Source organism: Arachis duranensis, chromosome 5 (assembly GCF_000817695.3).
Source record: "Arachis duranensis cultivar V14167 chromosome 5, aradu.V14167.gnm2.J7QH, whole genome shotgun sequence".
NCBI classification, from domain to species: Eukaryota; Viridiplantae; Streptophyta; class Magnoliopsida; order Fabales; family Fabaceae; genus Arachis; species Arachis duranensis.
In genome coordinates this window covers 92,568,780-92,595,821 of record NC_029776.3, presented here as the reverse complement: position 1 = coordinate 92,595,821, position 27,042 = coordinate 92,568,780, and the positions used below count along the sequence as shown (strand labels likewise).

Genomic DNA, 27,042 nt, shown 5'->3' with positions numbered 1-27,042 from the left:
GGTGAAATTACAAAGACAAGTGGAACTCATATTAGCATCATCCAATCACTTTGACTTGTTCATATAGCCAAGTCTCAAATGAAAATGAATAAGGAAACTGTTCGTCATTTTTGTTTCTTAATTTTCCTACACAATCTCTTCTCTAACATCCTTGTAAAGAACCACAGTGAGAAAGAAGAAAAATGAAGGGTTAAAAAAAAGGAGAAGAAAGCCTCTCTTTACAAGGAAAAATGGGATTGGTAATTTGCTTTGTCTTCCACTGACACAAGAGATCAATGATCATTGCTACAAATCTGAACTAAAACAAAAATTTTCCTAAGATCATGCGCCTACAAAGGCAAAAAAATAATGCACATTATTCTTTGCAATGTGACTAGTCCCCCACTTTGTAGTTTTCAACTTTTCTTTAGACAAAAGTTCACATTCAAAATAGCAAATCTAATCCTCACCCTTTTACCATTTCTAAGAGAATCTTACACTTACACAACACTTTATACTGCAGACAAATAAATGTATAATTAAGGTCAATAACATTTCTTATTTTTTTAGTTAAATATTTGGTCATATAGGAATTTCCTTTGGACAATTCAAAAATGCTTGTTTATAATGCATGCCTTTATTTTTTAAATCACGCTAATCTAGTGGTGATCAAAGTAATCAAATACATTTCTCAATTGAAAGTTTGCTCTCTCAATTGGCTTGATCCTTCAAAAGAATTTTCACATTGGAAATGAATCATACATTATAATTGCAATACTATGATGATGATGATGATGATGATAGGTAGTAGTGATTATAGAGTCCATGTCATGAATATCCCAGTGTGTGTTGTTATATTAATCATAAGAGAGCATGTGGCCATATGGTAAAAGAACAATTGTTGGATGTAAAAGAATACTCATATCAACATCACCGAAAGCCAGGTATCACATCATACACTGCTATATACAAATTGGAAAATGGGAAATATAAATATATAATAACAAAAGAATTTAATTTTAATGCACCGCATTTTATTACATAATGTCACATCAATAAAAATAATTATCTTTTATATTGACTGTATGAATGATCATAAAAAAATGTATTTATATGACTGTGTAAAATGCTTTATATTATTAATGCATCAAAATTACACTCATAATGAAATTGTTAATTCAGTATTGCTTAAACTATTTTTATTTTTATTTTTTTAAAAGGGAGATAAATGTTCTAATTCCCATTAAAATAAGCTACAACATTTTATATGAGTGAAAAGTAAATTTAGAATAAACTGGTCCATATTGAGGCCACTTAGCAACATCTTTGACTGAGTTTTTCTAATATTTTACTCCGCATATTTTGGGGGAATTTAGAGATTTAAGTTTTGTCCAACAAAGTAACAGTAAGAAAGGAAATCATTACAAGAAAATGCCTTTGGCTTCAGCTTCAACAATTCAACCTTGGCTGTAGCAATTGGTTTGACATTTGACAATGAATTCAAGCTCCACCGAAAGGTTCAATGTGATAGTCATCGTACCATACTTTGGTGGCATTATCCAAAAGGACTAAGTGCTTCATCAAATTTTTAATTAGTATTTTTATTAATTTTCTTATTAAAAGATTACAAAATATTTTTTAAAATATTTGTTTTGTGTTTAAAATAGTAGAATGAATCGTAGAATGTTCTAAAAACATATATTCAAAAATTATTGTATTTTCTAAAAGAAATTATTATAAAAAATCTAATTAATATTTTTACCTATTATAAAGACTCAGTTATATATTTTTAAACGGTAAGAATTTAATTGTAAATTTAGTAAATTTATAACACGAAAATAAACCTATCTAAAATAGGGCATGTCATGCGTTCATAACATCTCAAAAATTCTAACTCCGTTAGATAAGAAGCATTAAAAGAAATTGCACAAATTAATCCTAGCCTTTTTTTTTTTTGTAGAAAAATTTACTTAATAGAAGTATTTAGTATTTACAGCTGCGTGAAATGAAATCATTAGCAGAATTTTGAGTGGGCCAATCAAGAATTTCACTTTCCCTCATCACACTTGCTTTCAACCTACACTCTCACACTCCTTAGTCCACATATTTTCTCTTTGTTTTTCCACTGAGATCACACTATAAATAGGGTGTGAAACTGAATCCAAAATGCATCAAAACAGAAAGCATTTCAGTTCACATACCCTCTCATTCTCACACACTCCCTCACCCTTTTACACAAAGAAGAAAAATGAAGGCATCGCACATTGCCTTGTGCACCATGATGGTGTTGCTTCTTGCTGAAGTTCAAGTTTCAATGGCAGTAACATGCAGCCCTGTACAACTGAGTCCTTGTGTGAGTGCAATCACCACTTCAAACCCTCCATCAAGTCTATGCTGCTCTAAGATCAGGGAACAGAAGCCATGCCTCTGCCAATATGTTAGGAACCCTAATCTCAAGAAGTTTGTTGACTCTCCTAATGCAAGGAGAGTTGCCAGCACTTGTGGAACTCCATTCCCAAGGTGCTGAAGTGTTTAGACCTTGAAAGAGGTTCATATTTCTCTGCCTGCATGCAGTGTGCATCTTTGATGATTCATGTTTGTGGTTAGAGAGTTAAGGGGTAAAAAACAAGTAGTGTGTTATTTGGTGTGATTGGTCTATCATCATCTATGTATGGTTTTATTAGTAGAGAGTGAAAGCACTAGTAGTAATGGATGTGATGCTGTGGTTTCATGTCATGTTCCTTTGGTGTGTTCTTATCTTTACATTAGTGGTTGCAAAAAAGATATGTATTTATATTTTGAAGCAGTCTCAGATCATGTTTACTTTGTGACACAAACTCTTTCTCTCTCACTCTCTTGCAGTTTATAGTCCCTCTGGTGAAGGTTTGATTTTGTTTCTTTTGGTTAGGCAAAGGATGTTACTTGTAAATACTAGAAATAAATAAATACAAGCCATGTTTGCATGATAACAAATGGATAATTGCTCACCATTCAGTTTGCCTTATAAGTTGCCACGTCTGTAAAATGACATACTTTGCTGGCTTCTGTTGAGCACTACCACCAAAATCAACAGAGGAAACCAATGCATAAAGTTCAAGTGAAAGTGGTTCGTCTTATACTACGGAAAATTTGAAACAACATCAGAATTACTCTCTCATGAAATTCTGCTAATTGAAGATAAGCTGAATTAGTTTCATGGGCCAAAAATAAATCATAAAAACCAAATCATTCATATAGTATGGACAGAACAGTTAAAATACTCAAGTTGTGGCTAGTTTCCACTGTTTTATGTATTACGGAAAAATCAACATCCAACAATGGCATATTCAGACGAATTGGATGGTCCTTACAGTTTTTTGTGAGAAGTCTCAAAGTGTTGGATAAATATAAACACAGAACACATGATACAAATAAAATCAGAACTACTAATATGACATAAATCTCACCAAAGCTGCGATATTCATATCGAAGACATTCTTTATGTAGGAAATCCAGTGGAATTGGATTGGTTTATTGTAGAAAAAATGTCCAAAATAATCAATTGTGATTGAGTAAAGGTACCAAAAATTAATTTTCATGTACATTTACAAACTTAGAATATGTTACAGGTTAAGGAGATTTGTTATTTGATTCCAGCCCATCATCCATGGCCTCTTATCAGATGGAAGGACAAAGTTCAGCTCAAACATCTCCTTTGACAAGTTTCCCCCTGTAGAGAAACCCACAAGCTTTGCAACTATCTCAGCACTCTCTTGTACATGCACTTGATCATGAGGATCTGTCCAAAGCTTGCTGACAAATTGCATCTTCCTCTGCTTCCCATCAACTGGGACATCCCATTTAATATACAATGCTTCCCTCTCCTCCAGCGTTAAACGAGTCGTCAATCTCTTGGCCAGGAATTCTCTTTCTCGTCGCAAGGCTCTCATACTGCACATTGTAAAATTATATTAAATATAAAATTCTTATCCACAAGTCATTTGAAAACAGGTTAAATACACAGAGAGAAAGAGGACCTTGATGACAATGAGATTATAGGTTCATCTCCAGCACGAGGAGCTGGGCTTGCATTCCCAAGTTCTGCTAAATGTTGTTGCAACCATGTCAGTCTCCTGAGCTCAACTTCAATGTATATTTGATCAGCTGGGTCTCCTTTGAATAATAAATAAAACTGGGTCCTATGAATAATGGAGACATGACATAAATGCCACAAGTCAAGAATCTGCTGCCGCTGCTCCCTAAAAGTAATTTGCCAGGGAACTTGCGGTTCCTCTGTTTCACATGCGTACTCTTCATTTTCTATGTTGTGGCCATTTGCTTCATTTGCCTCAAGCTCAAGCACCTAAGAAAATGGATGCAAAGATATGACATGAGTGAAAAAGCTAATAACGTTTTAGCATGTGTATAATGCATGTGTAGATACATACCTGGCAAACAAGTAACTGCTTTTGGTACTGCAATTTGGCTACACGTTCTTTCAATTCTGTAACATATGCTCTGATACTTCTTACATTCTCCTCTGCTGCATTCTGAAACATTTTCTGCATTTTCTTCATGTTTACTGAACTCGAGCGCCTATAACCTGGAGCATTTTCCTTTGACTCAATACATCCACTTTCTCCACTTTTTGATGGAGTCTCCTTTTCGGACTCTGGCAGAGTCTCAATAGAAACGATATCATCATTCTCAGGGGCTTTATTTTCAATATCAGATTCCAATACTTGCTCAGTAGTTGATAACGGTGAACATGGAGATCTTATGAAGTTTTGGCGATTGGCAGCACTACTTGAAGTCAAAGGAAGCAACTTTTTCTTTTTGTGTTCCTTTTTGTGCTTTGGGGAAGCCTCACTGGTTAACTGTTGAAAATTGTTTGGGAGAGACATCACAAGTTTGTCTATGGACCTTTGAACATTTTCAAGCTGTTGTTCAAGATTTGCAATGGTGCTGCCCTGTGAATGAAGTCGGGTGATCTCTTCCTTGAGATTAGCACTTACACTCTTGTTTACAGAAACCATGTTTCCAACTTCAACCTCCTTCGGTGCAGACCTAACAGCACGCATCTCCCTTATTTCTGCTTGAAGCTTGGCGATTGTCTCAGCTGCATCTTGGTTACCTAGTCTATGGCATGCAACTTCCTTTTGTAATACTTCCAAAGCTCTATTGGCTTCTTCACCAAGCTGCTCCTGAAGGTGCTCAAGTTTTCGAATTTCATGCATAAGGGTAAAAGGAGCAGTAGATGATTGCCTCATGGACTGTCTTAGTGTTGTGCTTCTTCGCTCTGGTTTTGGAGATGATAGTGCTCCAGCGAATGAGAGACACTTCTTGACTGGTAAATGTGGTGATTCAGGTGGGATTGAGACCTGGGTTGCAAAAGATGTTAACTCAATTGAAATGAATTAATTGGGGGGGTCTAATTGGGTGTTGTTACATGTGTGTGTGTGTGTGTAATTATAGGAATTACCTAACTAATACAGTTACAGCTACAATTAACTAACTATATTTTGCTATTAGACTTCAGCTCATATAACGTGTGAGGGATAGAGACCTACCTGCTGGTCATCCTGAAGCTTTTTGCGTAACTCTGCAACCTGAGATTGAGCTAGATCTCTCTGGCGCCTCAGCTCTTCGATTTCCATTTCCATCTGGGACATTATTAGCCAACAAGATTCAGTACTACGGTAACACGGTATCTATTTATTCCTAACATCTTATTTTTTCTCAACTTACCTGTTGAATTTTCCAATCCTTTTCTTTAGCGGGATCAGGAGTGCGCAGCTCTGCCTCCAGCCTTGCCACTTCCTTTTGCAAATGTTTAACAAGTTGTTTGTCTGAAACAACCTAGGTAGAGCATTTGAAAAGAATGACGTCAATCCTTGTTTAACAAAGCTGAAAATTAGATAAAGTAAAACCATCAAGGTGATCAAGAATCAGTACTTACCATGTTAACTTGAGCATTGTTTGTTACTTCCTTTGCTCTAGTAGCAAAGTAGAGAGTGTTTCGAGATTGCTCTACGTGGCTTAGTGCTGGACTCAAAGTACATATAATGGCAGTGCGTGCATTCCCACCAAGTGAGTGTTGCAATATACGTGTGAGCTTTGAATCTCTGTAAGGTATATGACCACTTCTTTTCCCAACACTGCACACAATAATATGAAATCAGTTTATCATAAGAAGGTGAAATGAAATCTGACATTAACATGTTTACTTGTAATTGATCACTTTTCCTACTATCTTATAACAGCCCAATAACATTCCTGTTGATATTGCTTACTCCTCACCACTAGAATAATATATATTCCATCATTAAAACAAGAGATAGATTCTGACCTTAGCTTCCTGATTACAGTTGTAAGAGTCATCAAGCTGAGGTTAATATGGCAACCTTCTCTGAGCCTTGTGCCATCAGCATGAGTTTGTGCAGCCCTCTCACTTCCAGCCAGATCAACAAAGTTCTGCATTCATTCACATAAGTTCTAGTCAGTCAATATAACGCTTTGACTTTCTCTCGACAATCCGAAAGAAGATATGTGGGAAGTTATGATTACCAGAGTTGCAACAAAGGATCTCACACAATCTGCATTTTCTCGAAGAGTACTTTGAATTGTCTGTAGTGTACAGTAAAATAAAAACATAAACGAGCCAAGCCAAATTAAAGAGGGAAAAAAAAATGGTTCTGTGTGTTCAGCAAGTAATTGTGTGACTTACCAGTCTTATTATCTGGTGAGACCGCGAACTGGTATCATTTAGAGCAGTTTCACCAACTTGCCTTTGAGCTGCCAAACAACAGATGTTAATTTATTTGAATAAGAATAAGGAAACAGAGGGCCAAGTTTACCTACGAGAGTCTCCTACCTTCACAAATAGAGATCAAATGTCTCAAATGCTTATCGTCTTTTGCTGTTTCTTCAACTAATTTCTCAACCACAGTACCTTTCTACATCATGTGACGCACATCAAGATGTTATTCAAAATTCTTAAAACAGAAGCTACTGAACTTGCTTATTAAATTAAATAATATTAAAATATGAAACTCCAAATTTAGGAAGAGAAGCTACTGCATGCTTAAAATAAAAAACTTAGAGGTTACCTCAGGATCATCTAGAAGCTTCAGATTGCGACCAGATTCTGAATTTAACAAGTCCCTAACATTCTCATTGTAAATTTCTAGTCCAGATATTTTTATGGTGAAATCTCTTTCTGTGGTCTGTAATGATGCAGATTGAAAAGATTAGTAATAAATTAGAAATAGACACAAAATGTTTCGCTGAAGTAATAAAAAAGCAAATCTACAGACCAATGTATATGGATTAAGTACCAGATTGAATCTTTGGAGAAACTTACATTCATTATATGCTTATAAATATCATTGACAGCCTTCTCTGTTATTCCTCTCATTGTATACGTCTTTCCACTGCTAGTTTGTCCATAAGCAAAAATAGTTGCTGCAACAAATATGCATGCAATCATTTGGTCATTCACAGGTCACTAGCAGAGGCACAAGTTACCAGGGTGATCAGGGCATAAAGCTACAAAAATTAAATACATTACCATTAATGCCCATCAATGCAGATAAAGCCACATTCTTTACCCCTTCTTCGTACACTGCCTCGGTTAAACAAGCAGGACCAAAAACTTTGTCTACAAGAACACATTGACGAAAATAAATAATACTAATAAATAAATCAAGCGAAGACATTAAATTATGAAGGAAAGTTTGAATTTGTCTGATACCAAAGGTAAACGATGCTGGTTGAGCAGCACGTTCATTTGCGGGCGGTTTATACACAATAGTAAAATCATCAATGCAATCCCATGCCACCTGATCCTTAGCCAATTGTTCTTTTCTGTTTAAAGGCCTTAGCCTTACAGTAACTACAATCTTCTCCTCTCTGGCTCTAGGCCCTCCTGGGGTTGATACCGGTGTCCTATCTATCTTTGAAGCTGGTGTTCCAGGTGCTTTGATAGTCATCTTCTAGATAAATCATAGTTATGAAATTATCAGAAATATGGACACGATTATTTTGGGCTAAAGTGACCATGATGCACTTTACACTAAAAATCATGAGTAGAGAATTTATACACTCTTAGTTGATAACTTTATACACAAATTCAAGCAACCTTGTCCTATAAATTGTGTCCATATTATAAAACTGTAAGCATAAAATTTCAACTCTACTAAAATTAAAAAACTATTTTACTGAAGTAAAAAACAAACTGAAATCGACAGAACCTAAAATTTCAAATTCAAATATATGATATATGACAATAATATAGGACTGATTCACTGAAGCATGCTCAAAACTCAAATGCAAATGAGTTTTTAAGCCCCTTTCTAAAAAGATAACTCCATCAACAAGTCGCATAAATTTACTTTTAAAAGAAATTATCTAAAAAAACTTTAAATAAGTAAATAAAAGACAGAAACAAGTAGGAAAATTTCATACTAAGGACTAAACTCGGAAAAGGGAAGATTCTATGATCAGAGTGTTAATTCAATTTTTACATTAATTTAAGCATAAACCAAGCAAAATAGGAAAGTAAAATTATGGAAACAACTCCATCAACAAATAATAAACTCCAGTAATTCAGCAAATAAATAAGGAAACGCGAGCACATCACTCACATCAAACTCTGTTGGATCACAAGTTGAGTAATTTTCTTCAATCGAAAGAGTGCAAAGCCTCGTAGCAGCCAATTAGGGCAAGAATCTAGGTAGAGAAATGGGGAGAATCTTCGAAGAAGAAGAGTGAGAGGGAAATAATTTAGGGGTTTTGAAGCGCAATCGCTGTTTGTGTGGTGAAGATGAGAATGAAAATGAAGTGAATGGAAATGGCATTGGAGTGTGTGTTCGACGCGACTACATTTCAATTTGGCGATAACTCTAACGGCTAGTTTCTCACTATATTTGGTTTATTTAAGTATATATTTAATGTTATCAGATTAAAGAATTTAATTATTAATTAGTGTTAATTATGCTTTCGTCTAACCTCTAACGTTTTCATTCGCCAGGTAATCAATCAATGACGGTCAGACACAGATGGAGTGGGACCCTGCGGTTTCAAATACTAACGTTTTCGTGTTTCTTTTAGCTCTTACATGATAATTAAATATATTTTTTTATTTCTTTCGCAGATTTAGACAACTTAACTTCTTCCGTGGAAAAATACGACAAAAAGGAAAGGGAGAGTGTTTGCCACTTTTAATTTTAATATTGGACAAATAATTCTATTTTTCAACGATATTGAGATTTAATATATTTTATCATGATATAGAGACAGATATTAATAAATCAGATGGTCAAATTTAAGAAAGAACAGACATGTTTGCAACTTCATTAGGGGATAGTAGTTTGTTTGATTTGAAGACTATTGAGAGGCAATTTTCTTGATATGGGAGGGTAAAAAATTATGTTGACGTGGCAAAAAAGCTTGATCGAGTATGTATAAATAGTAGTTGGTTATCTGTCTTTCCAGAGGCTTATGCAAAAGTTTTAAATAGGCTTCAGTCTAATCATTGCCCTATTCTGGTGCGTTGTAAAGGTCGTCCTCAGCCTAGAGGAAATCGACCTTTCTGATTTGTTGCTGCTTGGGCTACTCATCCTGAGTATAGGGATATTGTGAACCAGTCATGGTAGTCTAGTAATAGAGGGATTCATGGCAAGCTTTCGGAAGTACAGAAGAATTCACTAGAGTTTAATTCGAAGGTATTTGGTAACATTTTTGTTAAGAAATGTGAATTAGAGCAGCAGATTAATTATTTACAAAAAGCGTTTGAAAATGGTGGATAGTATTTATTTGCGTCAGAAAGAGCAATAGTTGCTTGATGATTATAATAATACTCTAGTGCAAGAAGAGCTCATGTGGTTCCAAAATTCTAGAGAGCAGTGGGTAAGGTTCAGGGATAGGAATACAAGATTCTTTCATATTCAAACTCTTGCGCAAAGGAAGCATAATAAGATTCATGACCTTTTTCTCAATGATGGAGTGTGGAAAACTGATCCAGAGATTCTGAGTCAAGAAACAGAGTCTTTCTATAAAAGCTTATTATGTCATTTGGATGATGTTGATTTGGGTTGCCTTGGTGATGTGCCTCTTCCTTCTCTGAATGAGGAAGCTTGCAATAATCTTACGGCACCAGCTACTATGGAGAAAGTCAGAACAGCTGTTTTTCACATGAACTCTTTTAAAGCTCCGGGTCCTGATGGGTTTCAAGCTTTCTTCTTCAAAGAATATTGGGAGATCATTGGTCTTGATGTTTGGAAGATGGTTAAGTAGGCATTCTCCGGTGTTACTCTTGATCCGAGAATATTGGAGACTTTACTGGTTCTTATTCCAAAGGTTGAATCACCGGTATCTATGAAAGATTTCAGGCCGATTAGTCTCTGCAATGTAGTTTACAAGATCATCACGAAAGTCCTTGTTAATAGGTTTCGTCCTGATCTTGCGGAGATTGTTGGCCCGCTTCAAGGAGGATTTATTCCGGGACGAGGAACTCTAGACATCATTATTGCTCAAGAAGTCCTCCACTTTATGAAGAAGATTAAATCAAAGAAAGGCACATTGGCCTTTAAGATTGATCTAGAGAAAGCTTATGACAGAGTTGACCGGAGGTTTTTAGCTCATACCCTTAAGAGCTTTGGTTTTCCTATTCCTACACTTAATTTGATTATGAATTGTGTCACTGCTTCTTCCTTATCTATTCTTTGGAATGGAAATCGTCCGAATGGCTTTACTCCTAGCCGAGGTCTTAGACAAGGAGATCCTATGTCACCCTATCTTTTTGTGTTGTGTATGGAGCGATTGGCATGCTTTATTAGTCACCGGGTTGATTTGGGCTTGTGGGAGCCGGTTGCTATTTCTAGAGGAGGACCAAGAATATCCCACTTAATGTTTGCGGATGACTTGCTTCTATTCTGTAAAGCTACAAAGAGACAAGTGCAAAATGTGATGTTGGTTTTAGAGACTTTTTGCAAAGCATCTGGGATGAAGATTAATGTGGAGAAGTCTAAAGCACTTTGCTCCAAGAATGTCTCTGCAACAAGGAAAGAGGTTTTCACTGGGGTATCCTCTATCAGATTTGTCCAGGACTTGGGCAAGTATCTTGGAGTTACCCCTAGCCATTCTAGGGTGACTCATTTAGCTTTCAATGGTGTCCTGGATAAGATTCGGAGTAGGCTAGCAAGCTGGAAAGGGAGTTTACTCAATCGGGCTGGTAGACTCTGCTTGGTTAATTCTGTTGCCGCCGCTATTCCCATATACCAGATGCAGGTCTCTATTTTTCCCAAAGGAATCATTAGTAAATTGGAGTCTATGATGAGAAATTTTCTTTGGAAAGGACAAGTTGATGGAAGAGGATTGAATCTTGTTAGTTGGAAGGTACTGGTTACTCCAAAAAAAATGGAGGTTTGGAGATTAGAGATCCTTATTGTGTAAATATTGCTCTTCTTGGGAAGCTAGTTTGGACTTTTTTCCAACAGCCAAATAAGCTATGGGTCCAATTGTTGGATGCCAAATACCGATCATCTCTATATGACTGTTTTAGTTATCTTAAGAACAAGGACTCTCCCATTTGGAGGTGTCTTTGCAAGGTTTGGGAAGTGTTGAAGGATGGGTTTGCTTGGTGTATTGGAGATTTGAACCAGAATTTTTGGTTTTCTAGCTGGAGGAGAGAAGGACGATTATCTAATGAGATGGATTATGTTCACATTTCTGATTCGAATCTCCAGATACAGGATATTTGGTCGGTTGGTAGGTGGCATTTGGATACTCTTTATTCTCCTTTATCTCAAAATCTGAAAGGTAATATTCTCTCTTACAATCCAGATGAACAAGCAGGTCCGGAAGTGGGTTAGTATTGGAGTGGGTCTGCTGCCAAAGTCTATGACTCACGCAATGGTTACTTGTGGTTGTGTAAGCAGCTGTTTGGTTGGGAGGAGCAGGAGAATTGGCTTTGGCATTAGCGTCAGCTTGTTCCGGAAAAGCATAAGTTTTTGGCTTGGTTGTGTCTTAAGGAGGCTTTTCCTAGTGCAAGTTTTCGCTTTAGAAGAGGGATGCCGTCATCGAATAGGTGTCCAAGATGTCTTTCTAGCTAGGAATCGGTTTTACATTGTATTCGGGATTGTCCAAAAGCTCAGGTTGTCTGGCATAAGTTGGATATTTCTTGTCATCCTTTGTATTTGAAGAGCTGATTCTTGTATCATAGCAGAGAGCATCCGTTCAAGCTCTTTTCGGGACTTTGGTGGATATGACGAGTAAGGAATAATGACCTTTAATCCCCATGAAACTTGGCCTCCGAAAAAAGTGATTTGTCTGGCATTAACTTCAGAAAAGGAGCTTAGGAATATTTTTGAATTACAACGTATGTCCATTCCATCTACTCAAAATGGTTTTTGGAATCCCCATGCATTGGTACTTTTAAGATTAATTGTGATGCTAGTTATTTTGGTTCGGGTGATAGTATTGGTTTTGCTTGTGTTATTAGAGATTGTAATGGGAGCTGGCAAAGGGGGTGTTTGAAAATGATTGAGAGTAATAATATTCTTCAAGGAGAATTGTTTGCTATTTGGAGAGGATATCTCTTAGCTTGGGATGTAGGTCAACGAGATGTTATTTGTGAGACGGATTGTGTGGAAGCATTTAATCTTGTTACTCAAGATGGTTTTGGGTTTATTGATCCATTGGTGCTCAAAATAAGAAATATCATGCGTTGAAATTGGTGTGTTGACTTTCGTTTGATAATGAGAGATGCAAACACAGTGGCAGATACTATGGCAAAGATGGCGATGAAGTTACAAATTTCGCATGTGGAGCTTCTTTCACCTTGGGAGGAGTTTAAGAGTAGTCTTAAATGGGACTGTCCGTCTATTTAAGCAGTTCCTTATTTTGTTTATTTTGTTTTTCTTTGTTTAATTTATTTCAGTCACAAAAAAAGATGGTCAAATTTAAAGTATACAAAACCTAATTTTTAGATTGATAGTTTTTTATTTTTATTTTTTTTAAAATATGCAAATCTAACCTCAAATTTGTATTCTACTATTCAATTTGTGTTTTATTAAATTTTAAAATTTCAAAATTTATAAAATCTAAGGGTCAGGATTTTCTAATAATTTTATTATTCTTTAAATTTCATCTTTAGTTTTGTTAACATTCATAATTAAATAGCACACCTACGGAAGCTAGCCCTAAAATAGAGAATAAGTCTAAGGTACAATTACAGCATGGTACGACGAGCTTCAGACAAGGAGACCTCGTCTTACGAAAAAATGACATCAGTCCCCCCACTCCCGGAGAAGGGAAGCTCATGCCTGATTGGGAGGGTTCCTCCCGAATCAAGACGGTAATCGAAAAAGGATCCTACAAGCTCGAAAGACTAGATGGAACCGAGCTCCTAAAATCCTAGAATGCCACCAACTTATGGCGCTACTATACGTAGAAACATCCTTCCAAAGCAACAAGATCGAGGTCGTTTAAGACTATCTCTTTATCTTTTATTTTTTGCTTTTTTCTCTTTCATNNCTCTTTCCTACCCACATTGGGAGGTTTTAACGAGGCCCAAACCTCAAATAAAATTTAGTTTTTCAAAAGCATTGTCCCATCTGACAAGCACAAACTAAACGCGGCTACCTCCGGGGATTGATCATCCCGAGGCCAACAAAACGGATATCCAAATAAGTAAACAACTACCCGAGAATCGATCACCCCGAGGCCAAGGAAACAGATATCCAAATAACAAAACGGATATCCAAATAAGTAAACAGCTACTTGGGAATCGATCACCCTGAGGCTAACGAAACGAATATCCAAATAAAAAAAATGGAGACCTGGGAATCAATTACCTCGAGGCCAACAAAACTGATATCCAAATAACAAAGCGGATATCCAAGTAAGTAAACGACTACCTAGGGATCGATCACCTCGAGGCCAACAAAACGAATATCCAAAAAACAAAGCAGATATCCAAATAAGTAAACGACTACCTAGGGATCGATCACCTCGTGACTAACAAAACGGATATCCATATAAGTAAACGGCTACCTGAAAATCGATCACTCTGAGGCCAACAAATTGGATATCAAAAAAATAAAACAGATATCCAAATAACAAAAACCAACGACCCGAGGATCGATCACCATGAGGCCAATAAAATGGATATCCAAATAACAAAGCGGATATCCAAATAAGTAAACTGCTAACCAGGGATCGATTAATCCGAGGCTAACAAAATGGATATCCAAATAACAAAGCGGATATCCAAATATATAATCGGCCACCTGAGAATCAATCACCCCGAGGCCAACAAAATAGATATTCAAATAATAAAAAATGGTGACCCGGGAATTGATCGCCCCGAGGCCAACAAAACGGATATCCAAATAAGTAAACGGCTACTCGGTGATCGATTATCCCGAGGCCAACAATACAGATATCCAAATAACAAAGCAGATATCCAAACAATTAAACGGCTACCCAGGGTCGATCACCCCTAGGCCAACAAAACGAATATCCAAATAATAAAACAGATATCAAAATAACAAAAAATGGCAGCCCAGGGATTAATCACCGTGAGGCTAACAAAATGAATATTCAAATAACAAAATGGATATCCAAATAAGTAAAACGGCCACCGGGGAATCAATCACCCCAAGGCCAACAAAACGGATATCCAAATAAGTAAACAACTACCTAGGGATCGATCACTCCGAGGCCAACAAAACAGATATCCAAATAACAAAATGGATATCCAAATAACAAAAAATGGCGGCTCAGGAATCGATCACCCTGAGGCCAACAGAACATATATCTAAATAATAAAATAGATATCCAAATAACAAAAAACGACGGCCCGGCGATCGATCAGCCCAAGGCCAACAAAACGGATATCTAAATAACATAACAGATATCCAAATAACAAAAAGCGGCGGATTGGTGATCAATCGCCCTGAGGCCAACAGAACGGATATCCAAATAACCAAAACGGTGACCAAAAAATCGATCACCTGCAAAGCCAACAAAACGGATATTTAAATAAGTTAAACGGCTACCCCCAGAAACTGATCACCTCCAAGGCTAACAAAACAGATATCAAATAAGCTAAATAAGTAATGTATTGAAATTGGCCTACCAAGAGGCCTAAAATAAATTCACAATAACAGCCCAAAAAGGCCACACAAAACAAGCATGAGCTGATAGTCTTCCAACTCGCAGAAAGCCGAACTCACCAACATCCTGCCAATTGGTGCAGAATGATGTCACTCCATTTCTAGGCCCCTCATGGCATCCCAATAATATAAAACCAAACAACGAGCTCCTTGCCAAGCCACAACAACAAGGAAAAGGTTCCTCCAACGATGAGAACGAACACACTTACTCTCTCACTCCAGGGACAACTATTACGGATCCGGTTCTCGGGTCCCACACCGGAATGGCTTTCGACCCGGTTATCTGGGGTTTGGTCTCCTTTTAACGGTCCAAACTGGTCCTACAATCTCTAACCAACATTCGAATTCAAATACCTCCCTTAACTTAGCCAAATAAGATAAGATGAGATAACTACCACCAAACATTTAAATTCAAATACCTTCCTTATCTTAGCCAGATAAGATGAGATAACTACCACCAGCTATATAAAGGGGAGCCAGAGGCCCCTCAGGTACTCACTCATTCCTCACACACACCTCTTAGATCCATTTTAATTTGAACATTAGAGTGTCTTTGTAGGTAGCACCTCCTGCCGCTCCAAGAAGACGATCCGACAGCTGCCTTGAGTCGCAAGTCTCTGATTCACCTCACAATCTGTACCAGAAATTTCAAGTACATTAATAATATTAAATCATATATAAATTGCTAAATAAATGTACTGTACAATATTTTTTACAAATTAGCTTTCAAATTTAATATTAACTTACATAGTATCTAATCTAATTCTAAACAATATAGCATTTCAAATATATACTATATAATATAATTAATTTAGCTATTTGCGCAACACGCGTCTCAATCTTGTTGATTCCTACAGTAAGCAAATTTCTCCAAACAATCTGCAGCAAATGGACAGATTTTGGAAGGCTTAAAATTCAATTTCTAAAAGTTTGGCCTCTACTATATAGGTAGTACTCATCCAAAATTTGGATCATGGAAAAGAGAGCATTCATAATACCCTAAATAATCTTTGTTTTCATTTTTTCTTTCGTAGAGCTTACTTGGAATATTCTTGTTTTATCTTTTTTTTTTTTGAAAGAAGTATGTAGAAGTTACTCGTTACGTATATGTTACAAAAATCATTTTTATATAATAAATTGTCCATAATTTATCAGTAAAGATTAATAAACAATTTTAAACATGAATATTTATAACTAAAATACATCAAAACACATGTAAATAATAAATACATAATATTTTACCACCAAAATAAACAACATTGACAAACAAGTTTTCAACTAAATAAAGATACTAATCATAAAAAATCATAATCATAATTAAGTGCTTCAAGATCTTTAATATACAGTCAACAAAAATTATTCCATCAATAAAATTAACTCGATCAAAAAATCAAAAAACCAGCAACAGCATTATGGTAGAAAATAGCGACTCAAAATAATAAAAATTAACAAAAGCAGTAGTTCAATATTATTAACTCATTAGCAATAACATTGACAGAAAATAGTAACTCAGAATAATTAAAAATTCAATTAGTATCAAATCTCTCATAAAAATCTCTTAGAAAATTCAACACTTTCATATTGTTATACATCTTAAACCCATCTTGTTTCACTTTAATTCACCAATTAATTAGAATCTAAAATATAATAATCAAAACTAATAACCAACAAATTAGTAATAACCACTAACGATTGAATTTACAAATAGAATCATAATTTGAAATAAACAAACAGAATTACAAAAACATATGAAATCAAATAAATAGACTATGAAATCAAACTGCAGTAACAAATTAAAAACAAAACAAAAATATAATTTGAAACTTACAAAAATAGAATTACAAAAATTGATTAATTCATTTAATTTAACAAAATTAAAAAAAGCTAAAAAGTAAAAGACAGCAATCAACAGTAATTAAATCCAGAAGACAGCAATAAAAAAACAACCATTAACCCAGAAAAACATGCAACAATCAACATAATTAAATCTAAAAAAATAACAATTAACTTTCAAAAATAAAACTAAAGGAGTGGACGGATGGAGGCTTACAAATTCAAAAATGTAGTAACTCAAAATAAGCAGAGATGAGCAAACTCATAATCAGAAATAAAAAAACCAAATAAAAGTACAAAACAAGCAAAATTAAATTGAAGATCAGTGGTGAAGGAGGAAGCCAAGTGACAGCGACGGAAGAGGGGAAGTGAGCTCAGGCACAGAGGTGATCGAAGACAGAGACTTGACACACGAGAGAGATAGAAGGATCGACGATGAGGATAGAGACACGATTTTAGGGCGGCCGACAATGACGAGGACAAAGGCGGCGACACCAACAGTAGCTTCGAGCATACTTGGCAATGTGAGGTAAAGGGATCCAGGAGAAGAGGATCGTGGCGGCCGGGCTCGACGTTGGCTTAGGAGAAGAGTTCGTCAGCAACGGCAGCATTGGCCGCTAGTTGCTGCTGCTGGCTGTCTTGGAGAAAGAGGCTGCTAGGATTTCGTGTGGAGCTTAGAGAGAGGGGGGCTAGGTGGTGTGTGTGTGATAAAGAGAGAGAGAGAGAGAGAACGGGAAGGGTTTATGTATTTTTTATTTTTTTTTAAATTGAAAATTGAAAAAAATCATCCAATTCAAGCGGTTCACTGATTAATCGCTGGTTTGACCAATTTTTTGGCAGACGATTTTTCATTTCAACCGAATCGGCTAGGGGACCAATTTCCGGTTGAACTAGTTAGTCCGGTTTGATTTTCAGAACATTAGTTATGTTACTTATACTGCCTAACCTCCTTCCACATTTAAAGTGATGAGTTGTCAATTCTATTACACTTGCAATTGTGTATATATAACTTCTATACTCTATCGTTCAACTTGTAATGAATGTTCAGAAACTCAAATGCAGATGCTAACTATGGGCTCTGCTATCTTTTTTCTCAACTCTCTATTTCTCTGCTCCCTTTACTAGTTCTAGTTTTTAACTATCTTCTAGTACCTTTCATGGTATCAGAGCCCACAAGTTCGATGGATCCAAGTTCAACACTTTATGTAGATACGATGAACTCTTGAGGCTTAGTTCCAATGAAAAGCTTTTCTAGTTTCACCGCAACTTCGATCTATATGAAACTTGATAACAACAATTTCTTGCAATGAAAATACCAAGCAGAAGCGATGATTGAAGGTAACGATTTATTAAGTCATGTATCTGGAAATGATATAATACAGCAAAGATTTGTGAATGGTGAGATTAATCCAAAATTTCAAAGATAAAAAAGGCAAGATGCTCTATTGAAATCGTGGTTACTGGATTCAATGTCAACAAAATTTACTACAAGAATAGTTGGATGCACCTACACATTTCAAATCTGGAATAGATTAGAAAAATTTTTTCCGCAAACTAAGGCTAGGGTGATGCAATTGAAGAATAGGTTGAGCAATACTTGAATAAGAGTCTCAGTAAATGAATATTTGCTTTCTATCAAAGGAACAATTAATGCTCTAGTGTTAGTTGGTGAGATAGTGAGTGAGAGTGATCATATGAATGCGCTACTCCACGGTTTGACTGAAGATTATGCTCCATTACTTACTTCATTGCTGACAATACCACAAGGTATCACTGTTGGTGAGTTAGAGGCTATGTTGCTAGCTCATGAAAACATGTTAGAAAGGTTTAGAAATCTTGATCTAGAGTTTGTTCAAGCAAATATGGCTCACTCTAGGTTCAACAATCAATTTGCTACTCAAGAAAGTGATCAAGAATAGTTTCAAGCAAACATGGTTCAATGAGGGAATTTTAGAGGATGTCTTAGAGGAAGAGGTATATTTTTTAGAGGCGGTAAACAAGGCATGAACTATGGAAGAGGCCAGTAGTCATAATTTGCTTCTAATGCGAATTTTGAGAGAAATCAGTAGTCACAGTTTAGCAGTGATAGAAGAAGATCCCAAGGTTATGGACAAGGCTATGGAAGGTCACATAATTATGGCCAGAACTATGGTAGAGCAAGCTTTGACAGAGGTGAATTATAAGAGAGACCACAATACGAACTCTACAACAAAATTAGGCATACAGCAAGAAGTTGCTGGTTCAGATATAAGAAAGATCAGCAAGAAGTTGCTAAAGGAGCAGGGAATAGTTCACATGTTTTCATGTCCACATGTTGATCAACATAATGTTACAGTTAAAAGAAAGCATCGACATGTAATGCAGATGGGACTAACCATGTTGGCACCAACATCTTTACCAATCAAGTTTTTGGGAGAAGCCATTACAACAGCTGCTCAACTAATCAACATACCGCTTACACCAATCTTGAATGGAGTGTCACCAAGTCACCAACTGAGAAACTACTTGGGAAAAGCCCATCTTATGAGAGTCTGAGGGTTTTGGGTGCTTATGCTTCCCTCACCTAAGACCTTATAACAGAAATAAATTGAACTTTAGGTCCTCTCCTAATGTCTTTCTTGGGTATGAAACCAATCACAAAGGCTACAAGTGCTTGAAAACTTCTGGTAAGGTGATTACCACCCAAGAATATGGTGTTTGAAGAAAGTAGATTTCCTTTCAAAGAGGTAAGTTTTGGTTTTGTTACTAATTCTGAAGAAAGAATGCAAAGTGAGAAAGTCATCTACATTCCAAGAATTCCCATTATTTCCTCCTCCACAACACAGTTTTAGCTGACTCAGAGATCCCTAATATTTCTGCAAGCTCAATTTCCCACACCACAAGCCAGCCAATTTCAAATTCTCTTAAGTCACACCAGCTAATTTTTGCACAACCTCCCTTAGTCACTAGGCCAATTATAGCACCAGCCACTTAATTAATGCAATTTATAACCACTCAACAGCAAACCTCTATAGCCAGCCCTATTACTTTACACCCAACAATTACTTCACACCCAACACACATTGCTCCTTCAGATATTCCAATTGCAGTTCTAATCTTAGACTTGGAGATTGTTCTTCCTTATACTAATACTAGTGAACCTCAGCCTTTATTCACCAACAACCATCCAATGGTTACTTGAAGTAAAGTTGGAATCTACAAGCCCAGGGTATTTCAAGCATGTGTTGAGCCTCGAATAGTGCATCACACTTTAACAGATCCCAAATGGAAGCAAGCTACGGATGCTAAATTTGCAGCATTATAAAAGAACAATACCTAAAAACTTGTCTTTACCCAATTGGCAAAGAAACAATAGATAGTAAATGGGTGTTTCAATTGAAGTATAATACAGATGGTAGCTTGCAAAAACACAAAGCGAGACTTGTAGCTCAGGAATTCTCACAAAGACCAAGTTTTGATTTCATTAAAACCTATAGTCCAATTGTTAAACCAACCTCAATTAGAATTGTTCAATCCTTGGATCTAGCTAAATCGTGATTTATAAGACAATTCGATGTCAATAATGTATTCTTGCATGGTGAATTAACTAAAAATATTTATATGAAATAGCCACGAGGCTACACAATTGGGAATGGTACTCTAGTGTGCAAACTTACTAAGGCACTATATGGGTTGAAATAAGCTTCGAGGGCATGGTATTTCAAACTCTCAATAGCTCTGAGAAACCTAGGATTTGCTGCTACAAAATTGGATGTATCAGTTTTTGTATAACAAGTTTCAATTACTTATGGCCTTATCTATGTTGATGATATACTCATCACAGGAAGCTTGCAAGAGGTCATTACTGAAGTAACACAATAGTTAAACTCAGCCTTTGTTCTAAAGAATATAAGGGATCTAGACTATTTTCTTAGTGTACAAGTCACTAGGATAAGGAATAGAGGGATGTTGATGTCCCAAACCAAATATATTCAGGCATGATTGGCTGTAAGTGTAAAATTCAATAAATTAATAAATAATTAACTAATAAATTAATTATAAGCCAAAAAATTAAAAAATTAAATTTTATAATTTGAAAAATAAAAATATTAAAATACAAAATAAAACACTAATTTTAACAGGTTAAACCGGTTGAGAGAGAGAGAGAGAGAGAGAGAGAGAGAGAGAGAGAGAGCCCTAAACCCTTATCACATCAAACTTCAATTCCTCCTAATTTTCAATCCGAAGGTCTGCCGCATCGTTTGTGGTCACACGTTTATCTCGCCGAACTCTTCAATTCTATGTGAATAAAGTGGTAAGGATCTCTGAATTTCATATCCAATTCTCCATTCCCTTCATTTATATGAATTTGGTTTGGGTATTGAAAGATTTTTATGATTTTGGTAGTTTAGGTACAATCTAGCATTTGGTAATTGTTAGGTTTCGTCCCAATCATTAGTGGGTAGAGTAAGAAACCACTAAACCCTTGTGAATTGATGAATTCGTAAATTCTAGTGTTTGATTTTGGTACATTGTATAAAATTAGATTGAATACATGTGAATTGGAGTCAAATTGGTGAATTGGAGTACTTGGAATAAAATTTTGGTGGCTGAAACTTATTGGATTTGATTCGGAGTCTTGGAAGCTTAAATTGTGGTGTTTTGAGTTAAAAAAATGTCAATGTATAATTTCGGTTTTTTTTAGTTAATAATATATAATGCTATGTAAAATTTAAATTAGTAGTACTTAAAATATGTTTAAATTATAAAAATTGGTTAATTGATGAATAAAAATTATTGAATTTGGTGTTAAATGTGTAAATTGTGAAATTAGTGATTTTGTGAATGAGATTGTTAAATGAGATTGATGTTAAAGATTAAAATTAATAAAGTGAAATAAGATGTGATAATAATACTTGTGATGTTGCTGGCAATTGTTGGTGTTATAAATAGTGACCACTAGTATATATAAAATATTTTTTCTCTACCACCTCAATATATCAAATCTATTAAAATTTTTTCTTACGTCATCTTTTAAACATTTATCTATCTCATTTTTATTGAGATCACTTGGCTTTATTTTCTGTGTTTGCTTTTACTTTCTCAAAGAATCTTTATTCATAATGCTATCATGGTCACTTATCTCTAAACTAGAATTTCGTTCAATATCTAAAGAAAAGTTAGCATTTTGAGGGTTCGCTAATTTTGCCTCCAAATACTAATTTTTTCTACACATATCCTTCCAATTCCTAATTTTTTATCATCATCATTCAATCATAATTTTTCTGTACAAATTAAATTGGAATTGAGAAGCTCAAGTTATCGCCACTTGATATAGACTAATAGTTATTATCAAACAATTAGAAAAAGTTTGAATGGTTAATATGTACAAGTTGAAGAAAGTTCCTTGAAGCAAGAATGTTACTGCGAGTTGGTGAAGTAATGCACTGCTTATGTCATTTTTAATAATTAAGAATGATTATTTTATTATTTGTATTAGCATGTTATCTTATCTATAAAATGGCATGAAAGCTTTTATACTTTGAGATTTTTTCATATGAATGAAAATGTATTAAGTTGTTTAATTTTTTTTAAAATGTATTATTGGTGAGTTAGAGAGCCAAAAATATAGTAGTGCTATTTATATGAGTAAGTAATTTTGAGGTAAATTAATAATGGATTTTATACAACCAACTTGAGTTGGTCGAGTGGTCAACTCACTTGTTCGCTTAAGCAAGTGTCGGGAGTTCGAACCCCACCTTGATCTGCGATGGACTTTATTCTATTCTCTCAATTTTTTTAACACTTGAGAGAATAAAGTGTGATCTCTCACCATTAATTTTATGAGTAGGACTAAAAATAAATATGAGAGAGAGAGTAATGAAGGGGACTAAAAATAAATATGAGAGAGAGAGAGAGTAATGAAGGGTGAAATTAAACAATTGACACTATCCGGTCACAACAAAAAAAAAACAATTGATACCATCCGATTTTTTTTTTCATTAGAGAGGATTTACTCCCATTTTACATTTGTTCAACTTATTTGTGTTAGGACTGTAAACCTTCTCCATTTTAATGATAACAGTAACTGTCAGTCTATGTAAATCCTAGAATATAACTAGAAATTGTTACAGAGATAATATTTATTGGGTATCTTATCCGTATTCCGCATATGATACGTATATACCAGAATTTAAAATAAGATTCTCGTGCTTCCATAATTGAAAGAAGTTTTCTTTAAAAAAATAAATTTAATAGAAATTGAAAAATTGACTACGACATGCTCTATACTGAATAAATAAGACTAATACGAAAAGAAAAAAATATGTATCTAATTTAAATATTAGATATATGGCTAGCTATAGCAACGGAAGTTAGATTTGTGCAAGTTTAATAAATATACTAATTTTATTACGTAAGTCAAAATTTAAAGTCCGAGAATTTTGCACATAATTGATTTACAATGAATGCCATAAAGGCTACTTACGGGGAATCAATCAAACTAGTTAACTCTAAAGAGTTTTGGGAGGGAACTAATTTGCTGCGTCCTGAGACACAAAATTAGGAAACCTTCTAGAAGACCAACTAAAAAGAGGAGTATTGATGTGGTGGCTGAGTCTCGGATAAAAAGAACAAGGTCACAAAATCAAGAAAGCCTTATAGGTGATATACAGTAAATGTGAACAGAAGAGCCACTATCATAGGACATGTAAAGGAACACCAACAAATTCAAATTGACAAAAAAAAAAGAAGCCAAAGCAATAACCAAGTGAAAATCAATCAGAACGAACCCCTGCAAATCAGAACTCAGAACAGGTAAAAATTGTGTTGTTTTGGTTAGCATACTCTATGTGAAGTCTTTTGTGCCTAAGCCAACATAAGTGATATGTTAACCTTTTTTAAATTGCACAGAATTCGGATGGAGTTCAATCAAATGGAAGCAACAATCTGGCTGGGGAACCTCTGGACCCACTGGTATACCCACCTCCTCATTTTTGTATTAGGTATTTTGATCCATTTGAAACTGATATGGACTAAAACCAACTATTGTGTTGTACTTTATAAGCTAAAGCAAAAAACAAAAGAAAAAGGTGCCCAAGCTCAGGAGTACACCTGCTGTAATCCAAGAACCAAGAGTGAAGATCAAACTCTTACAGTTTGCACCACCACAGATAGACGTAATATTAATTGTCATATTGTTTATACACTCCAAAAATTTATAGCCCAATCTATCAAAATAAAAATTATTGTTCAGTTTTGCTTTTGGGTTTGGATATCAATGCTGACCCCTCCGTGTATACTAGCCCAAATACTCCACTTCAGGGATCACAATTTAGAGTCAAGCAATCAATAACTAGGCCACTAGCACCTCCAATTCAACACAATCCAGTCACCCGTCCATTAATGAATCATACCCTCCAACAGACCAAACCCTTATCCACAAGACCACTTACTCAGGAGCAACAACACACTAATGAATCAAGTAGTAAGGAACCGCAACAACTACCTTCAAATTTTTTCCCATACCAAACCTAAATGTACCCCCGAGATTCAAGCCAAAACATATGCCTTTTAGGCCACCAAAGCAGAAATGATGAACTGATGTCCATGGTTACAAAGGATCTGTTGTTTTTTTTTTTTCGTTATGCATCTTGGATGTCTGCTAGTCTGAGACCTTTTGTTTAATATTATGGAATATGTAACAGACCTGGTTATTGTTTTTTGGGTGTATCGATTTAGATGCAACATGTTTTCTTGTTTCGTGCTGAGCTATCAGCGGACTAAACTATGCCTATGTGCATAGAATTATGAATGTAATTACTATGTCTTTGGAAAGCTATCAGCAGACTAAGGCTGGGTTTGGTAAAGCTTTTTCAGGAGGTGAAAAGCACAAGCACGTCATTTTGCGTTTGGTAAATTAAAAAGCTCAAGTGCTTGTGCTTGCGGCTTTTAAAAGTTAGGGGTGCTTTTGAAAGCACCTAGGAGGGAGCTTTTCAAAGCTGGCTTATGCTTTACCAAATTTTTTTCATTTTCCCGCACATATTTCCCGTTATTATATTGCCATTAAAATCTTCATATATTTCTAACTTCTCTTCCTAACCTTCATAAAATCTAACACAATCTTCATATATTTTTTATTTTTCAACCTAATCTTCACAAATTTCAACACAAATACATCTCTATCACATATTAGGTATGAACTTCTATCTATTTATATTATTTTTTTGCGTTAATTTTGTATTTTTTCAGTAGATCTATTATGTTTGTTTGTTTTTTTCTGTTCTTTGAAACGGGAAGAGGTTGATGAAAACCAATCATAAATTTTTATGATACTTATATAAAATTTTAAAGTTAAAAAATAGAAGAATTTATTTATTATATTTATGTTTATTATGAATTTTTTATTTTAACATTATTTTATTTTAAAATATTATATAAAATTTTAAAGAATTTAAAAAAAAAAATTATTTTTTTGTTATAAACATGTTTATTATAATTTTTTCAACTTTTAAAAGCTGTTTTACCAAACACAATTATGGTACTTGTACTTATTAAAAGCCATTTTTAATTTGATTTTACCAAACGTAAGTGCTGCGGCTTTTAAAAAGCTGTCTTTTAAAAGACAGCTTTCATAAGCTACTTTTAAAAAGCAAAAGCTTTACCAAACTAAGCCTAAATTATGCCTATGTGCATAGAATTATGAATGTAATTACTATGTTTTTGGAAATATATCATTCTCCAGGATTTCATAGTTCCAAATCTCTTGCACAAAATTATATTATCATTAATGCAACAAAGTCACAATCTATTCACATAGAATATGCAATTATAGGGGCATAACAATCCATTTATCAACCCTAACCATACATCAATGATTGCAATACAATATCTATATCCCAAACTACAAGATACTTCACTGTTGCTAATGAAATTAACATGGCTAGCATAACAGAGACTATGAACTGATTACTCCATTTCTTTGATTTTCCTTCAATTCCCAAATCAACCTTCTATATGCCAGTTGCTCCAATCTGTTTTCTAGCATCATCATTCTTCTCAACATGACAAGAAATCAACTCGTCCAGCCACACGAAATAGTTGCAGTGAGGTCATTCTGTCTGTAATTGCATTTATTATGAACATAATTTGTTAAAGAACACAAGCAAACTTAAATCTAAGAATCAAACATGGAGGAACACTTACATGTTCATAGCAACAACCAAGGAAAATTCTGTCTGGGTTCTTGACAGTTCCAGATCCTAGGATGATCGCATAAGTTCCACACTTGCATTTAGGGTGCTGAAACTTCACCTTCTTCCCCCCACTTGCATTATTACTCGAATCCATCCTACTATTCTGCACAATGCCCGAAGGGGGAGTGTCTCCTGATATTTGGAGTTACAATATCATGATCCACGGCTTGTGCAAAAGTAAAATGGTCAATCAGGCCTTCGAACTCTTCGACATAATGTGTTCTAAGAACTTGGTTCCCGACGAGGTAACTTTCAGTATGCTAACTGATGGCTTGGGAAAATCAAGGAGAATCGATGATGCTTTTGAGCTTCTTCAAAAGATGCAAGATGAAGGTCATCCAGCTGATGTAGTCACTTTCAACATTCTTATAGATGGCCAGTGAAAAAATGGAAGAAATAAGGATGCAAAAGAGATTTTTGAACATCTTTCCACTAAAGGCTATAATCCACACACTTGGACATACAATATTTTGATCGATGGATTTTACATGACTAAATCAGCTGGGTGACCTCCATCTTGCATCTTTTGAAGAAGCTCAAAAGCTTCATCGATTCTCCTTGATTTTCCCAAGCCATCAATTAGGATACTGAAAGTTACCTCGTCAGGAACCAAGTTATTCGAACACATTATGTCGAAGAGTTCGAATGCCTGATTGACCATTTCACTTTTGCACAAGCCGTGGATCATGATATTGTAACTCCAAATATCAGGAGACACTCCCCCTTGGGTCATTGTACGGAATATATACTTTACCTTATTTACCTCATTAAGCAAAAAATATCCATCCATTAAGTTGTTATAAGTAAGGTTCTGAAAATCGGACCGATCATCGAACCGC

The 27,042-nt window shown here is 35.2% G+C and overlaps 2 protein-coding genes and 2 long non-coding RNA genes across 11 annotated transcripts in view; 2 read left to right on the top strand and 2 right to left on the bottom strand.

Annotated features, from left to right (window-relative positions):
• The first annotated feature begins 2,131 nt into the window (after positions 1 to 2,131).
• Positions 2,132 to 2,816, top strand: LOC110281308 (non-specific lipid-transfer protein 2). Its single transcript, XM_021143126.2, has one exon. The coding sequence runs from the start codon at positions 2,228 to 2,230 to the stop codon at positions 2,504 to 2,506; it is 279 nt and encodes a 92-aa protein (XP_020998785.1). The 5' UTR covers positions 2,132 to 2,227; the 3' UTR covers positions 2,507 to 2,816.
• Positions 2,817 to 3,257: 441 nt separating this feature from the next.
• Positions 3,258 to 27,042, bottom strand: part of LOC107490698 (kinesin-like protein NACK1) — a 28,272-nt gene continuing 4,487 nt past the window's right edge. For 2 of the 8 annotated variants that reach the window (XM_052261980.1, XM_052261978.1), the window contains exons 6-18: positions 7,529 to 7,618; positions 7,322 to 7,422; positions 7,068 to 7,184; positions 6,833 to 6,914; positions 6,686 to 6,753; positions 6,526 to 6,585; positions 6,308 to 6,432; positions 5,918 to 6,116; positions 5,707 to 5,817; positions 5,529 to 5,621; positions 4,407 to 5,339; positions 3,996 to 4,321; positions 3,258 to 3,909 (exon numbers count right to left, since the gene is read on the bottom strand). In XM_052261980.1, coding sequence (XP_052117940.1) covers positions 3,582 to 3,909; positions 3,996 to 4,321; positions 4,407 to 5,339; positions 5,529 to 5,621; positions 5,707 to 5,817; positions 5,918 to 6,116; positions 6,308 to 6,432; positions 6,526 to 6,585; positions 6,686 to 6,753; positions 6,833 to 6,914; positions 7,068 to 7,184; positions 7,322 to 7,422; positions 7,529 to 7,541 — 2,556 coding nt within the window. In that variant the 5' untranslated portion in view covers positions 7,542 to 7,618 and the 3' untranslated portion in view covers positions 3,258 to 3,581. Of the gene's footprint in view, positions 3,910 to 3,995; positions 4,322 to 4,406; positions 5,340 to 5,528; positions 5,622 to 5,706; positions 5,818 to 5,917; positions 6,117 to 6,307; positions 6,433 to 6,525; positions 6,586 to 6,685; positions 6,754 to 6,832; positions 6,915 to 7,067; positions 7,185 to 7,321; positions 7,423 to 7,528; positions 7,619 to 7,711; positions 7,953 to 8,603; positions 8,835 to 27,042 lie in introns of those variants that run through there. The other 6 variants (XM_016111509.3, XM_052261979.1, XM_016111507.3 and 3 more) reach the window with 5 other exon arrangements.
• LOC127747716 (uncharacterized) lies at positions 23,442 to 23,927 on the top strand. Its single transcript, XR_008009475.1, has 2 exons — positions 23,442 to 23,765; positions 23,862 to 23,927. It is a non-coding gene; the product is annotated as an uncharacterized LOC127747716 (long non-coding RNA).
• LOC107490699 (uncharacterized) lies at positions 25,714 to 27,036 on the bottom strand. Its single transcript, XR_001592465.3, has 2 exons — positions 26,154 to 27,036; positions 25,714 to 26,068 (listed from the first exon to the last, which is right to left on the bottom strand). It is a non-coding gene; the product is annotated as an uncharacterized LOC107490699 (long non-coding RNA).

Bases quoted from the DNA above. Each gene is read 5' to 3' on its own strand.
- LOC110281308 (XM_021143126.2), top strand. From the start codon at position 2,228: ATGAAGGCATCGCACATTGCCTTGTGCACCATGATGGTGTTGCTTCTT.